General features: G+C 47.8%; 4 protein-coding genes and 2 long non-coding RNA genes across 8 annotated transcripts in view; 2 read left to right on the forward strand and 4 right to left on the reverse strand.

The window, feature by feature from the left end:
* The window catches only part of gabbr1b (gamma-aminobutyric acid (GABA) B receptor, 1b), a 33830-nt gene extending 30402 nt beyond the window's left edge, over positions 1-3428 (reverse strand). The window contains 1 exon segment of the mRNA XM_049750478.2: positions 3062-3428. Within this exon segment, the coding sequence (XP_049606435.1) occupies positions 3062-3125 (64 nt within the window). The 5' untranslated portion in view covers positions 3126-3428.
* A 53-nt stretch (positions 3429-3481) lies between these two features.
* Positions 3482-5001, forward strand: LOC125986694 (uncharacterized). Its single transcript, XR_007487743.1, has 2 exons — positions 3482-3589; positions 4709-5001. It is a non-coding gene; the product is annotated as an uncharacterized lncRNA (long non-coding RNA).
* sh3bp5lb (SH3-binding domain protein 5-like, b) lies at positions 4990-8679 on the reverse strand. Its single transcript, XM_049750487.2, has 6 exons — positions 7967-8679; positions 7617-7679; positions 7423-7551; positions 7159-7320; positions 6618-6791; positions 4990-5805 (listed from the first exon to the last, which is right to left on the reverse strand). Exons 1-6 carry the CDS (start codon positions 8312-8314, stop codon positions 5227-5229), a joined length of 1455 nt encoding a protein of 484 aa, XP_049606444.1. The 5' UTR covers positions 8315-8679; the 3' UTR covers positions 4990-5226.
* On the forward strand, positions 8055-9029 carry LOC125986693 (uncharacterized). The gene is made up of 2 exons (XR_007487742.2): positions 8055-8187; positions 8887-9029. It is a non-coding gene; the product is annotated as an uncharacterized lncRNA (long non-coding RNA).
* gtf2h4 (general transcription factor IIH, polypeptide 4) lies at positions 8832-13317 on the reverse strand. Its single transcript, XM_049750489.1, has 13 exons — positions 12830-13317; positions 12641-12745; positions 12319-12450; positions 11999-12184; positions 11798-11906; positions 11082-11150; positions 10925-11008; positions 10335-10500; positions 10131-10261; positions 10019-10066; positions 9864-9942; positions 9576-9637; positions 8832-9120 (listed from the first exon to the last, which is right to left on the reverse strand). Exons 1-13 carry the CDS (start codon positions 12943-12945, stop codon positions 9010-9012), a joined length of 1398 nt encoding a protein of 465 aa, XP_049606446.1. The 5' UTR covers positions 12946-13317; the 3' UTR covers positions 8832-9009.
* A 326-nt stretch (positions 13318-13643) lies between these two features.
* Positions 13644-14847, reverse strand: polr1h (RNA polymerase I subunit H). Of its 3 annotated transcripts, XM_049750503.2 has the most exons (6): positions 14700-14818; positions 14409-14626; positions 14261-14314; positions 14073-14176; positions 13870-13979; positions 13644-13797 (listed from the first exon to the last, which is right to left on the reverse strand). In XM_049750503.2, the coding sequence occupies exons 3-6, from the start codon at positions 14310-14312 to the stop codon at positions 13773-13775; spliced, it is 291 nt and encodes a 96-aa protein (XP_049606460.1). In that variant the 5' UTR covers positions 14313-14314; positions 14409-14626; positions 14700-14818; the 3' UTR covers positions 13644-13772. The 3 variants fall into 3 exon arrangements, with proteins under 3 accessions (XP_049606460.1, XP_049606459.1, XP_049606461.1); XM_049750502.2 differs by lacking the exon at positions 14409-14626 and having other exon boundaries at positions 14261-14380; positions 14700-14847; XM_049750504.2 differs by lacking the exon at positions 14409-14626 and having other exon boundaries at positions 14700-14784.
* Between the last annotated feature and the right edge of the window lie 926 nt (positions 14848-15773).

Below are 15773 nucleotides of genomic sequence, written 5' to 3' on the forward strand. Positions count from 1 at the left end.
GAGTTATTGCCTCTCAAAGTCACAATCGGCAAAATGGAGTGGAGCCGGCCGGTGCAATTGGAAATAAACCGGATTTTAAATACACATATCAATAATAATGAAAAAATAATCTAATATGTAGGTATTCATGAATATGAGCAATATTAACAGCTAGCCCCTGGCTGCATGGCACAAAAGAAGACAAATGTGACAAATGGCAATCAGAGAGCAAGGAGAGTGTGTAGCACTTTCACCGGGCTCTTCTTGTGCGTAGATTGTAAAATGCCTCCGGCCTGCATGTGCCTATATGAAGCATTCTCCGAGAATGGGATGCTGCAAATGGCAGCATTCAATTCGTGTACACAACACTAAATAATGTTGGACTTCATTCCAAAACATTTGCAGGGAAGTGAACGCAAAAAAAAAAAAATCTGTGTCCTCCTCTGACTGCAAAAGGCAGCAAATGTGGCGATTGCTGTTGCCTAGCAACCACCATTCACATCCACATCCACATCCACATCCACATCCACTCTCTCTCCTGTGTGTGGATTAGGCACCAATGATGGTTTGTCTCGTGTGGTTCCCATCACAGCTTGTCACCCACCGCAAGCCCCAGCCTCATTGACAGGATGAAGAAAAAAACAATAGACATGATGCCCTGGCTGGCTATTTATTACTAACGTATAAAGCAACATGCTTTCATGGCAACATCAAGCTGATTTATGATGAGCTGAAGGCTCTCTTTAGAATCCTTGACTCAACTCAAATTGCTGTTCCTTTTTCCTTCCTATTTGAGCAAGACTTTCAAAATGTCCATAACTTCTGCCATACAATTATCTCCGCAGCCTCCCTCCGTCAAAACATTGGTGGCATTCTCTTGCTAGCCTTGAGGAAATTCAAATAGGATGTCATCCAGTCCTACACAATTCAAAGGGCCACAGGCTTTAGTAGCTATTGTGAAAAGGTAATGAAGATGATGAATTGACCTGTCCGGATCAATCGCGCAACTCCTAACAGCAATTGTATTTCAATTTGCAAAATGAGTCACAGGACTGAGGTGTTTGCAAAAAGCTGCGAGTGTTGCTTCTGTTGCCACCAGTCAACTTCCCTTCTTTCTTCCCTTCTTCCCTTCTTTCTTTCTTTCTTTCTTTCTTTCTTTCTTTCTTTCTTGCTTTCTTGCTTTCTCGCTTTCTTTCATAGCAAAGTGCAGCAGTTGAACAAATAAAAGCGCAATCTTTCTTTAAGAGCAAAGTGCAGCGAAAAACGCTGCAAGTGTTGTAAAGGAAGACCTTGCCTCAAAGTGAAACATACCATAGTTGGGGGCAAATGTAACGAAGCAATAAACAATAGGAAACACTAAGCGGAGAAGGCTAGCATAAATCAGCAGGAACGACCCTCACCGCACCGCACCGCACCGCACCGCTGCCTGCAACCGTTGTGACTACGGATTGGCCCTGAGGCGGCGCAGCAAATCTTACCCGAGCGAGCCAGCCAGCCAGCCAGCTGAGAGCGCAAACCAAAAAGAAAAGAAACCCTCCCGACTTCACAAACTAAAGCTGACAAGGAATGGAAGCATTTCCAAGCACGGGAAAAGAACAAGTCCCCAGCCGAGGCCACCGGTTGATCTCCTCCTGCGAGGATGACGGAGGAGAAAAGTCCTCAAGCCGTCCGTCTCACGGAGCCAAAGTCACAATTTCATCTCATCTGCCAGCAGGCCGCAAATAGTTCCATCACCTCCACATGAAGCCTTTTTCCCTCTGGCGTTCTCCGAGTGAAAAAGTCTTGCTTTTTGTATTTTTCAGAACTTTGGTAGTTGTTGGTTCCATTCTGAAAAGCACTTAGCAGGCGCAGCTACATATTTGAAGGGCGCCGCCAACTTTTTACCATGATAAAAGGCCACTTTGTTTTGGAGTGAATAATCGCAATATTCCAGGAAAATAAAAGGGCCTGCATAACTGGAGCGTAGTTGATGCTTTAAACAGCGTCAGAGTTGTCATTCATTGGAATCGGAATCAATGATAGATAATGGACTCATCTTTGAATGAATGCATGCATTTAGTTACAGGAAGAAATAAGGGCAGTAGTCAGTGGAAAAGACAGTACTAGAGCATTTGAGCCCAATGTGTACGTTCAGTCTCCGGATGTTCCGCTTGAGACGGATTGCAGTCTATTAGAGGCACATTGTGATCTGCCAATAGTCTCATTAAGCGCTAACAACTTGCTCCGTCCGTCCGCACTGATTCACCTTGACGTCAGCCATCGCGTGCGCACGGATGCAAAGCAAAGGAAAGCAAAGGAAAGCAAAGGAAAGCAAAGGAAAGGAAAGGAAAGGAAAGGAAAGCAAAGGAAAGGAAAGGAAAGGAAAGGAAAGGAAAGGAAAGGAAAGGAAAGGAAAGGAAAGGAAAGGAAAGGAAAGGAAAGGAAAGGAAAGCAAAGCAAAGCAAAGCAAAGCAAAGCAAAGCAAAGCAAAGCAAAGCAAAGCAAAGCAAAGCAAAGCACGTCACTATGTAGCAGAAGAGCAACGCCCACGCGTCTACTCGCGCTGCCTGCATCGTGCATGGGCCAGCGGGCTTGTCTCATTCAGGTGAGGTGACATGAGATGAGATGAGAGCGAGCGAGCGAGCGAGCGCACGTGCAAGGAAGCAGGCAAGTAAGCGAGCGAGCGAGCGAGCAAGCATGCAAGCAAGCAAGTGCTTAATTAAGCAGCGGCTCGCTCGTATCCGCGCAAGGGCGCCTTTAAACCTACGAGCACATTTCACGTTCGAACGTGCTCCAAACGTGTCACTAATATCACAGCAATCCAGTGCATAGCGAAAAATCTCGGCAACACACATCAAGTGTCAAAGTGTGCTGCAAACGTATGCGACACTCACTCACTGCCTCACTCACTGCCTCACTCACTCACTCACTCACTCACTCACTCACTCACTCACTCACTCACTCACTCACTCACTCACTCACTCACTCACTCACTCACTCACTCACTCACTCACTCACTCACTCACTCACTCACTCACACACACACACACACACACAGACAAAAATCCAAAGTTCAACAGACACAATTGTTAGTTGTACTCACAAGAAGCATCGGGCGGCTGGATGAGCAGGCTGACATCGATTGAGTGAAGGCTCCGTGGCTGCATTGAGCGCAAAAGTGTCTCCCGTGGACAATTAGTAGGGGAAGGGAAGGGAAAGCAAGGGAAGGGAAAGCAAGGGAAGGGAAGGGAAGCAAGCGTTTTTCACTCCCAACTCGTAGCGCGTTTGCTCCGTGCGTGCGTGCGTGCGTGCGTGCGTGCGCGCGCCCAAATGAAATCCTGTCTCTAGCTCGCTCGCTCAATCTTGTTCACTTTCCACAAAATGCGCCGATTTTACACACAATGACACAGGAACAAACATTTGACAGACACACACACACGGCGTTTCACCACCGTGGATCTTCTGCGCCCCCCCCCCTCCTCCTCCCAGCCCCCTCCTCCTCCTCCTCCTCCTCTCCTCTCCTTCCTCTCCTTCACCATAATACCTCGCTCGCTCGCTCGCTGATGACGTCACTGCAAAATTCGGCCGCAGATAACATATTCAGAAGGGGATGTGTAAAAATAAAAAAAATGTAAGTACAACACAAAATCCAAAAGCAAATCCATTTTGGAATGTTTCCATTACGCACTATCAGGTGCGCTTGCAGGCATGGCGTGAGTGCACACAGAAAAATATAAAGAAAGGAAAAAAATGGAACTTATCCAATATGATGAGTTAGTGGATTACATACGGGTTATAAACACAAACATCAAAACCACTTTGTAGACAATACAGTAAACTTCCCTCCATCGTTGGTTCCATATTTGTTTTATTATTATTATTTTGTTTTTTGCAGTTAATAACATGTACTTTTAATGTCTTCAACAAAGAACAAATTCTACAAAGGCTGCATGACTTTCTCATTTGGCACATTGATGATATCATTCACTTTCAGGGGAGAGAATTGGTGCAGTGCCATTGAAAAAGTAGATGTGCAAAATATCAGCGTACTGCTTCTTTTCTCGTACAAAAAATGTGCTCGTCAGCCAGCCAGCCGGCCGGCCAGCCAGGCTTCTGCACTCTCAACAAGAGCCGTCACCTGACGCTTGAGCTCTGCTTATCACAATGTTGGCAAGATGATGAAAAAATACACTGCTGCTGCTCGAGCTAGATAAGAACATATGCAGAAAGCTACCTCAGCATGAATCCAATCTCCTGTTAAGGAAAATGACACTTTGTCACTCAACTGAGGGAAGCAGTTGGCTGTGCATGCTTGATAAATTGCTGAGACCTGCGGCTGAGACCTGCTGTGGTCTGCCGTGGCCTGCCGTGGCCTGCCGTGGCTGTAGCTGTGGCTGTCCCCCCCCCCCCCCCCCCACCCGCATATTTGTGATTAACTCATCAGTGTGCAGCCAGCAGAATGGTGTGAGCGCTAAAGCCTCCATGTGAGCAGTCATCCGCCGTCTCCCGCGTGCAAAATTGACTGTATTGTGTGTTCCCTCTGCTCTTTGTTGAGAAAAGGCTGCAGCGTGAGGGTCATGTGTCTCCGCTGCTCATTTATCAGAGTCCACAGACTCCACATGCTCAAGCTTTCTTTTCTTTAGAGAGAGAGAGAGAGAGAGAGAGAGAGAGGACCAGGTCACCAATCTTGTTCACTCAGCAAATAAATGGAGTGCTTGTATTCCCTGATGTTTTTCTTCATTTTACCTAGTTGAGAAATGAGAGAGGAGCTGAGAAGCACAAAGGGCATCCCGCCCGCCTCCACTTGATCATTCCCAGCGCCGTCCGTCCGTCCGTCCGTCCGTCCGTCCGTCCGTCCATCCATCCATCCATCCATCCATCCATCCATCCATCCATCCGAGCTTTTATGAATTCCTCACTTTGCTTGCATTGCTCCTATCAGAGAGAAAAAAAGAGAGAACATTTGGCTCCCGTTTGAGTTTGCTGGGCAAATTGTACGCTTGAAACAAATCAATAAAGTCCAGATGAGTATTGAGATGAAAAGACCAATATATTGGTTTATTGTTCTGAGAATTGGAAAACAATTTCCTTTTTTACAGCAGCTAACTAAAATCAATAAGTTATCTTTTCAGTCAAGCTTCACTTATGTACACACAAACACCTTTTAAAGCTTTATCTTATTATATAGACGTATTAACAATGCACAATCAATGTAATCTAAATAGACTCGTCACTCTCCTCATTTTTTTGGGGCCGTTTGCGATCCATTCAGAGGCTGACACTTCGGTGGTGCTGCCTGACCAAGCTGTCCTGCTTTTCGTTACTCCCCGTTTGTATTTTGCCCGCTTTGGCCTCATGGCCGCCGGCGGCGGCGGCGGCGGCGGGCCCGAGCGGAGCCTTCCTATTCCAGTCCCACTCGTCAGCCAGCGCGCCATCGCTGAAATCACCCAGGTGCTCCACCGAATCGCATTTCTCCAGGTCCGAAGCGATGGTCTGCAGGCTGATGACGGACAGGCGGTCCGAAGCCGCCTCTCTCTGGCCCCAGCCGTTCTGCCGGTGCTTCTCCACCCACAGCCGCGTTTTCTCGCCGTCCAGCCAGTCGCTCTCTATCTGGGCCATTCCCGCCAAGCTTCCTCCGCCGGAGCCCGTCCGGCTCTCGGCCTCGGCGCCGACCGGAGAGCTGCGGCGGCCGCCGCCCGCGGCCGCTCGGCCCCTGCTGGCGCGGGCTGGCCCTCGCTGCGCGTGGATCTGCTCGCTGATCTGTTCCAGGTTCCGCAGAGCCACAGAATAGCGAGTTTTGACTTTGGCGACTTGCTCCTCTAGCTGTACCACTTTGGCCTTGTGCTCCTGAAAGCCACAAAGCGCCAAATGAGCGGAACGACGCTTCACGGAAACACGTGGTGTCGTTGAGGACAACTTCCGAGACGGACTCGTCCAAAGTGAGACTCAAAGGCAGAAAGGCGCAAGCCTCAGTGAGGCGGGGGCACCTTCAAGAAAGAGCCATCCAGTGGGAAAAAAAAAACACGGCGTAGGTCACGCCAACCAAACCGCAGCACGGAGTAAGAAGCAAAGGTTTTCAAGCGCCGACTGAGCTCAAAACAAAATCGATGTATACGTACGTAAAGGATGGAAAGCACACAGCAGACTTGCCCAAATAAAAATGTTATTTCAAGCCTAATGAACAAAGGAGTGGGCGGGCGACAGTCATCCACTTGCCTGCTAATGAGTGAAAATGAAAGTAATCAAAGTAATCAGCGCACGTTTCAGGCAGGAGCGCTTTTCTACCACTCGCTAATGGAGACAGCGTTTTTGGAGCGAGCAGGAATCGTTTGCATTCGACTGTGAGCACAGGCAATTGCGTCATCCACAAAGAAAGACGTCATTGCAACGGAAGAAAAGCAAAACGGCTGACCTCGCTCGGCTTTTGGCAACTTAACCAAAGACGTTGGCTTGACACAAATGGGTGACAGGAACTAAGAGGGAAGCAAAGTCATTGTCGATATTTGACACAATCAGGCGCGCATCCAATGTTTTGGAATAGACGATGCTCAAATTGGATTTGGAACCAGTTCTTATTTGCTCCTGTGTGACAAAATAGTAGTGGCCAAAAAGTGTGGCAGGCAGGCAGGCAGGCACATGCATGCGTACGGAGGACGTACCTCCAGGATGTGGTTGAACTGAGCCTTTAGTTCAAAGTAGGGTTTGGACTTGAGGATGACCTTCTTGAGTGATTTTTGGAGCGTTTGGACTTTGGCCTCAGCGTCCTGGCAGAGCTGCGTGACCCGCTGGTGCTCGTGCTCACTGCGAAAGCGCTCCTCCTCAGCCTCGTTCACCTGACCAAGCAAACGTCCAACGCCGCCGTTAGAGCTGGGTGGCCGTGTTATCATGTGGCTAGTTAAATAGTCCTTGGACTAGACTTGAGTTCAAAGTCAATGAAAGAGGAAGAAAAGAGAAGCACGGCAATACGGGAGGAGGGAGACATTGGCACAATGCAAAGTGAGGGGGGGGGGGGGGGGGGGGGCATTCACATTCAAGTCACACAATCTCCAAAGGTAATCCATATCACAATTCAAACCAAAGTTGCAATTGTATTCTTTGAAGAGCTGACCAGGAAGGAAGGAAGGAAGGAAGGAAGGAAGGAAGGAAGGAAGGAAGGAAGGAAGGAAGGAAGGAAGGAAGGGACCAAGCACATGCTGCTACCTTAGCAGTAGCGTGGTTGAGCATCTCCTGCCAGGTGGGGTCCAAGGTGTTCCTGTCAGCCAACAGGCCTTGTTCGGCCACGTACACCATCTCTCTGGCAGCCGTGTGCATGGACACGGCCCTTTCATATCTCAGAGCAGCTTTTTGGGTCTCCTGCTGCGCCTGAAATGGTGCACAAACGGCAGGGTGGGTGGCTCACTGCTTGTGCAAAACCAAATGGGGTGGAAGAGATCCTTCTTTTGCCTTCTTTTTTTCTGCACACACCTCTTTGGCCAGTCTGCGGGCTTCATAGTAAGGCCTGGCTTTCTCAATACAGGCACCAAGTTGGGAGCCCTGAGCATTCAGCTTCCTGGCAGAATCGGTGAGAATTTTCCTGTAGCTGGACCTGGCGTCCTGAAGACAGTAGACGCGCGTGTGAAAATTGCACATCTCCAAACATGGTTGAAGCAATTTCTCACATCCAAATGAAGCTCCAGCTTGTTGATCTCATCGCTGGCTTGGTTGAGGTGCTCCAGTTCCTCCTGGGGGGTAAAAAAAAAAAAAAAAGAGATGATCATCGTCAGTTGGACACAGACTGGTCTTGGACAGATGCGGTGGCCAGCTTTTGACTGGAATGACAATGTGCTTTTTCTCAACAATGCTTGCTTTCTTTCTCGTCTTTTCTTTCTTCAGACAGAAGAAAGGCCACACTGTTGTCACTTATTTTGATTGCGTTGCCTTGTTTAGCCTTTTGTAATGCCAGGAAGAATTTTAGAGCTCAAGTTGATTTCCCAGCAGGTAAGCGGGCGGGCTTTGCTGAGCATCTTACCTGAATTCTTGGATCCAGCTCCTCCTCATATTTGCCAGCAGCAGCAGCAGCAGCAGCAGCAGCAGCAGCAGCAGCAGCTGCAGGAGCAGCATCAGCAGCATCATCAGCAGCGGCGGCAGCATCTTGTTGGTGTCCGCTTTTCAGCAGATACTCGCTTTCGCCAGCACACGCTCCACGTTCCGATTTGCCACCTTTGCCATGTTCATCTCCTCCTCTTCGCCGTAAGGCCACCACTGCGCTCCCGTCTGCGCCTTTTGCCTCCTCCCTGCCTGGGGTCTCTTGCCTCAAGTCTGGCCGTTTGGTGCACCCCACGTCGGTTGGACTTTGACGCGAGCTTTCGGGCTCCATTTGCGGCCTGTCGCTCACCTTCCTTCCTTCCTTCCTTCGTTCCCTTTGGAGCGAGCGTGCTTAAGCTGAGCGCGAAACGAGGCGTCTTGCACGCGGCTGGCGCTTTTCTTGCAGAAAGTCACCCATTCCAACGTCGCTGGCGTGGCGAGCTTTGCACGGTAGATTTGGCCGTCTAGCTAAGACTAGCTGCTAAAGGCGCTCGCTCGCTCGCCTGCTGGCTCCGTTCAGTCAAGCTGCGCGTGTGACGGGCGTGCGGGCGCGCGTCCCCCACAATGTGCTTTCCCCCCAATGTGCTTGCACATGACTGCTCCCCACAACTCTTGCTTGTTTTGATGTCATCTTGGCGATTGCATGTGCATGCTACTGGTGCTCAGCCTTATTGGTTGAGTGTAATCTGAAATTTGGCAATCTGGCAGCGTGATATACATTTCGTCAAAGAATTTTAATCAATGTGTATGATTCAAAATTGATAATCATATATCAATGTATTCTGGAAGGCACTTGCAAAGACAGTGCATTGTTCACGTTTGCAAAGGTTTATTTTTTTTTTTAACAATACATTGTCATTACAGTTAACTTTGTGGATACAAAAGTGGCTCGCGGCATGACCAGCATCGTGAGGTATGCTAAAAGTACTGGGGAAGGGAAGTGCGGACGTGATTGTGGGATAGCATCCCTCCTGGTTCCTTTTCACCTTACGTGTGCGACTTTTGTTGTTTCCAGAAGCGCTTGACCTCACTGTGTCCGTGCGGCGTCACCACCATCACCCTGTGAGCGACGTCTTGCCACACCAGACAATCCAGACCCTGCGGCAGGCAGGCAGGCAGCCAGGCAGCCAAGCACAACAACTCACTTGTAGCACATCACTTACATTCAATTCAGTATGGAGGTAGAAAACAGAAACGTCACAGGCACGCGCGCACACACACACACTGTTTGGGAAGGTCAAGGACATGGAGGAGATGGTGGGGTGATTTTCTAAAGCTATTTCAATCAAATGAAGCGTGATTAGAATGAACGGACAAGAGACAATAAAAGCCTATCTGAAGAAAGAAGGTAATCAAACATGGATTAGGGAAAAATGCTAATTCAAACAGCCTTTTGTCATTGGAAATGATTTTTTTTTTTCCGTCCGATGGAGCTGTAGCCCCGTTGGAGCGACCGACACCATCTCAAAATGTATCTCCGCTGTATGTAACAATACTGTCTAATAGTTCCCAAATCAAGCATGAAACGGCTTTAAGAAGAACCTCAATCCAACCTGAGCTCTGTCTCGCAGCACCTCAAAGTCAGCCTGGGAGAGAAACTGGTTGTAGAGCACACCTGAGAAGGAGGAGTGACAAGGCGCTAAAAACCTTACAGCTGTAAAAAGGGCATGTGACGGCCAAGAGCTCAAATGCCAAGCAAACTCAATCTCACATAGCAAGCATATCAATGCAGGAAGAAGTGTAGCATGATTTACTATCGCTACGTTTTCACTCAACTCACATTTAAATGGACGTATGATGTGCAAAAAATAAAATAAAGTCAGATCACAAATTCCACTCACCCTCGGTGAATTGGAGCCGATCTCGCTCCAGCTCCCAAAGTCGGATCTGATCCGTTATGGTTGGAGGAAGCACCGGTGTCTGCGGCGGCGGCGGCGGCGGCACACACGGGTGAGGAAGACACCGGCGGCAACGCTGATACTTTTCAAATCATTACCTGCATCAGCATGATAGGGTGTGCTCTGGTCCTCAAAAAGTGGATGATCTGCAAAATGATGCAAAATTTGATCCTAGTTTTTTATTTTTAGAGGGGGGGGGGGGGGGCGTACCTGTTGTGCAGTGATGCCATTTGCGATGGCCTGTTGCACGGATTCTCTGGTGATCTGGGCCACCGCCACGTTGGGAAAGCGATATAACATTTCACTGAAGAGTGCTACCAGAGAAATCTGGAGCTCCGAGTCTGGGAGAGGTCGAGTCAACGCAATGAGTGATCGATTTCATCGGCAGCCCGACGTTGTCATACCATGACATACTTGTGTACGCGTAGATGCGATAATTTGTTTCCACCACAATGAAGCCGGCATCCCCCCCGGTGCCGGAGCCCAAGTGAGAAGAGGAGGCCAGGGAGGAAGAGCTGCTGGTGACTCCCGCGGCCAGACTGATGGCCAGTCTGGTGGGATAGTAGCGCCTTGACTTTCTCTGGAAATATCAGATCATATAGCAATCTCAGTCAAGTCGCACAAACCCTATCCAATTCACACCATAAGGAGAAAGAAGAAGAAGAAGAAAAAAAAAAAAAGGCGTTTCTGCCGCACTGCTGAATGGATGTCACAGCAAAATGGTCAAATTTGCAGAATTCTATTTTTCTTATGGCCAATTGATGTCGAATAAAGTTGGACTTCTTTGTTTTCTCTCAGGTGCCTGGAGAATGCATGGGCAAAAATACAGTCACATTAAATAGAGATGGTTCTTTGGTTACCAATTAGGATTTCATGACATTCCAGAAGCGACCGCCGTTTGACCGCAGCGATAAATCCACTTTCCCGAGCGGCTCGTCGTGTCGAGCAAATGGGAGTGCAACAAATGCAGTCATTCCTCTGTAGGTAGGTAGGTAGGTACCTACCTTCCTCTGGAAGACCAGTCCAAACTCCCGAAGGTGCTGCAGAAATGTGAGTAATGACTCGCTCATACCCTCCACCGAGTAATCCTGGGGCCAACAAAAACACATCCTCAACTGGTGGTGGTGGAAAAAGTCAAAGCAAGCAAGAAATGGCACTCACTCGGCCTAAGGTTGAGAAACTGAGCTGGAACAAAAAGGACAAAATCTCCACCAGGCCCATTCCTCTTGACTACGGGAGAAAACAATCATGAGCGGACACATCTGCAACATCTGCGCATTTTCCCTACCAATTCCTTCCACTCTGATTATAATGACAGCCTTGCATCGGCGGCTTCAAATGATAGTTTGGTGCATTGTTCCTCTACATCAGGAGTGGCCAGACTTTTTCAGCAAATGAATGAAAATGCTAAGCATGCTTATTGAGACGTACAACGCTGTTGACGGGCGGCCGTCACCATTTGGAACCCGGGAGGGCACTCGGGACAGGCCGTTAATTAGTCCCGAGATCATCCACCCGTACTGGCATCGACGCAATTGGCATCCGTTTTACCACTTTGCCGACCGAATGTGGAGCGTAATTATACGCCATGTAAACAAGTCTTGTCAGTCACGGTCTATGGTGTCTGATTGGGGGGGAACCAACCACCCACCCCGTCCGTCCTTTTCTTTCTGAAAATGATTGCGTATTCAGATTTCCATTGGACCCCAGCGTCCTCGGGTAGCCTGTTTTGCAAGTGATCATTAGAACGCCAGTCATTTCTATCAGCCAGGTCTCCACATCATTATAGCGCCTGAGTGTGTCCTAATCAGAGCAATGACAAGCTGTCCACAGCGCTGATGGAAATTCTTCAGGAGCAAAGGGCGTTCGATGTTTACCTGAGCACTTTTCAGGTACTGCAGGGTGAAATACCACAACTGAGAGGCTGTGTCCAGCAGAAGGAACTGGAAGCCAGCAGAGGTGATGGAGGGGGCCTCTCCTGCCTCACTGTCAACCATATGTAGAAGGCCACATGCCAATAACTCAAGGATTGATGTCCTTCATAAATACAAGTCCACGTGGAAAAGCGCTTCACCTACCTTTTCATGAGGCCGGCCTGAGTCAGCAGCTGAGCGAGGTCCTGACTCACCGCAGCACTGGGAGAACCCACCATAAAGTGCAAGATAACCTCCCAGCGCTCCACGGCATAACGGTCCAGACTCTCAATGTCGCGAGCATGCCTGTCGGGCCCCAGGCTGCTGCCTTCGTCCGCCCACGCCTGGCCCCTGCGCAATGGCAAAAACGGCATCAGCGAGGCTGCTCCGTTAGGAATGATGACGACGACGCTTTTACATATGTGTATATATAACAACTCCGAGAGAAGGAGTCGTATGCTCAAAAAAGCAGAAAGCGGACAAACCCGCCCAGCAGCGCAATCCTCAGGTTATCTTTGAACACTGGATTCAGGAAATAGCCCTGCAGACCACCCTGCAGCTGCTGACTGTGCCAAAGGCGAAGTCCCGTCAGCACTGAGACGCATTCGTCATGATTCCTGTGGGGTGGGAGGGAGGCAGGGAGGCAGGGATAGATGGATGCTTGCTGTTGGGTTAGGGCGATTAAGTAGCCACACACACACACACACACACACAATCTGCATTTCCACAATCATCCATTCGCATGCCACTGCCATAGATAGAAAGTCTGGAGAGTTGCTCAACTTCAAAGTGAGTTAAGTAACTCACTTCTGGCTTTCTTTATTCACCCATAATGCCACTGCTGCCTGTGGAAGAGGCTGGTCCAGGAAGAGCATTCTCATCACATAGTTTTTGGCCAGAGATGGAAGCTCCCTGCAGAGTTTAACGTCATCATCATCATCATGTTCAATCAAGATGCCAATGGCGCTTCCAGTGGAAAATGCTGCCGCAGTTTACCTGTACACAGCCAAACATGTTGCTGGATGATTGTAAAGTCGGTCCAAAATATCTGGGCTCAGTTCTCTGAGGTACTCGTGCAAATTCTTGCACTGCAGCTGAACTCGCAGCTTCATTTTCTAATCATGAATTTCGATTTAAAAAAGAAGAACAAATGTCTGCATGCTGCAGCAAATCCGAATAAGTGTAATAATTGTAATAAATCAACTGTTCCAATGAACTCTCGTAGCAGCTCGTCCAAGCGATCGTGTTCAATCGTTGTGGTTGCAGAACGCCATTTGATCCTCATTTGCCGAAAAAAAACTCGTCTGTTTCCTCAGAATGTTCTTAACTTGAAATGATCAAGTAAAGCATGGAAGCCGCATTGCTGCTGCTGCTGCTGCTGTTGTTGTTGGCTTCCTTTGAGACCATTGAACGGGATCGGGATCCGGATCCGGATCGGGATGGGTGTTTTTGCCGGCTGCGTTACCGCTACCGGGTCATGTGACATTGTTTGCGCGCTCTTATTGGTTTGGAATCCTTCTTCTCTAACGTCAATTTGCTCGTTGGACTTGAAAGATGCGCTACTCCCATCTAGAGGCACATTTTGTGACTGCACTAACTGATCAAAGTTCTGTGGCATTTTTCGCTATCATTTGAAATACTGTATAGGAAAAATGAGCTATTTGGTAAATCATACCGACTATTTTGTGATTTATCAAGACTAGTAACCAGTACAAAAATCCCATTCGAGCTGTCAACAAGTTGATTAATTGGCACCCGTGCTGAACACTTTGGGGTTTTTTTCTTTTCCATTATTCAGCGAGATGTCCAATCAGACTTTAATCATCTTTTATTATGGTTGCCTTAAAACATCTTTAAGCATTTGATTATGACAAATATGACATTTTTGCTGAATAAGCTCTGTCGAAAACAAAACATTGACAAAAGTTGCAAAATTCGCTCACGAGTCTTCCTTCTCTTGGTACCTGTAAGAAAACATTCCCAATCATCAGCAAATAGCAGACAATAACTTTATTGAAGAGATTTGCTATTTTTACCTGCAGTGCATACATGTGAAGAAGACAGTCTGGCCTTCATCTGCAGATCTCATCTGCCTCGTGTGATAAATCATGCCTTCTTTATTGCACCTACTGCAGCGTCTGTCGATCTGAAACAACGAGTCGTCACACATAACCGTAAATTGGCCAAGAGGACTCTAATCATGCATTCGAGAGGCAGTAAAGGAAGGTTTCCATCTTACCACAGGACCCTTGACTTCAGTGTCGTTACTACTCTCTTGGACCATGGAAGACTTGTCCACCGGATTGAATACGACTGTCGAGCGAATTTCTCGACCTGACAACTCTAGACAGCAAAAAGTACATCAAAAGCTGGGAGCAAAGTGTACAGCGGCGGCGGCAGCGGCGGCGGCAGCAGCAGCAGCAGTACCTGATACAGAGATGGAAAAGGAGCAGCGGGGACAGCAGATGGCGTCTTCCATCCCTGGTAAAGGAAGAACATTGCCACACTCTGGACAGAAGTTGGGATCACCAATAAAACATGACATGTCTGGAAGAAGAGAACATACGCCTTTTACCTATGCTTTCAAGTGATCGTCAACGGAAACGTATTGTTGTGTATGAAAACAACGCCTGGCTGCCTGCCTGGCTGCCTGGCCGGCCTGGCTGCCTGGCCGGCCTGGCTGCCTGACCAGCCTGGCTGCCTGCCTGGCTGCAGCCTGGCTGCCCACGGTGTATGAAATTGTCAACAGGGCAGCATGAGCAGCACGTGGCAATACATAGCCTCTATACGTATCTGGAAATGATACATTATTCACAAATGATAAGAAAGCACGCAGTTTTGCGTAGGTATCATCATTGCTTCTTACCTTTCCGTTGTCCCAAATAACGCTATAAACAAAATGTTAAGCGTTCACTACGATGCCTGAGTCAACGCGTCGCACAAATATGACGTCACTTAAAAATAATTCTGGTAAAATGCACAGTATTCATTTTGCAACATTCATTTGTAAACATCTTTGATGATGTCAGAAAAATGTGTCCTTTTTGTTCTTGATGTGTACATTTCTTCTAAGTAAATCAATAATTACTGAATGATGAAAAAATGCACTGCATAAGATCCAGAGTGCACTGGCTGTATCAAAATCTTCAGTTTTATTGTCCCCCGGTTATTTCATGTTTCTCAATCAATTTGTAAAGCTTAAATGCTTTTGCCCGAGAGACACAACACGTTGTGTAGAATGGCAATGTGAAAAGGTTTTCAGGTCATAAATCAGTGTGTGCAAGAGGAAGTTGAGCAAGCATCCAACAGGATGACTGAGCGCAACTGCTGAGCTCAGCTCAGCTACTGGACTGTTTGTCACAGCAGCGGCGGCGGCGGCGGCGGCAGCGGCAGCAGCAGCAGCAGGCCATTGCACTGCTCCCTGCTCGAGCTTTTCATTGTTATTCGAAAAAGTATTGCTACTCAAATACTGGAAAGTCAGCAAATTCTGGGCCAATAGTGGATCCACTGTTCGTCAGTCTCAAAGCCTTACTTAAAAGGGAAGAAAAACAACAACATTCATACAAAAGCCCAGTTGAGCTGTCATGCACACACACAAACATGAATCAAAAGTAAAAATGCTTCAAATATTGGCGCAAATATCAAAATAGTTGATTTTATTCATAATGTATTAAAGATCTAAACACAGGCAGTGTTTCTTCTCACCAAACAGACATGTCGCTCAATCTCATGGACACCCTCCCCCCCAAAGCGTTATACAGTACAGTGATGATTTCTTGACACTCACTAGCGTTCTTTATTTTTTTTTTTAAGCAGAAAGAAAGAAAGAAAGAAAGAAAGAAAGAGACAAAAAAAAAAAAAAAAAGAGCAGACATTCATTTTGGTTTTTCAACAAACCTAAGATGACCAAACCACGGTTTGGATGAAAACTACCACCAAC

This window comes from Syngnathus scovelli, chromosome 19 (assembly GCF_024217435.2).
Source record: "Syngnathus scovelli strain Florida chromosome 19, RoL_Ssco_1.2, whole genome shotgun sequence".
Classification (NCBI taxonomy): domain Eukaryota; kingdom Metazoa; phylum Chordata; class Actinopteri; order Syngnathiformes; family Syngnathidae; genus Syngnathus; species Syngnathus scovelli.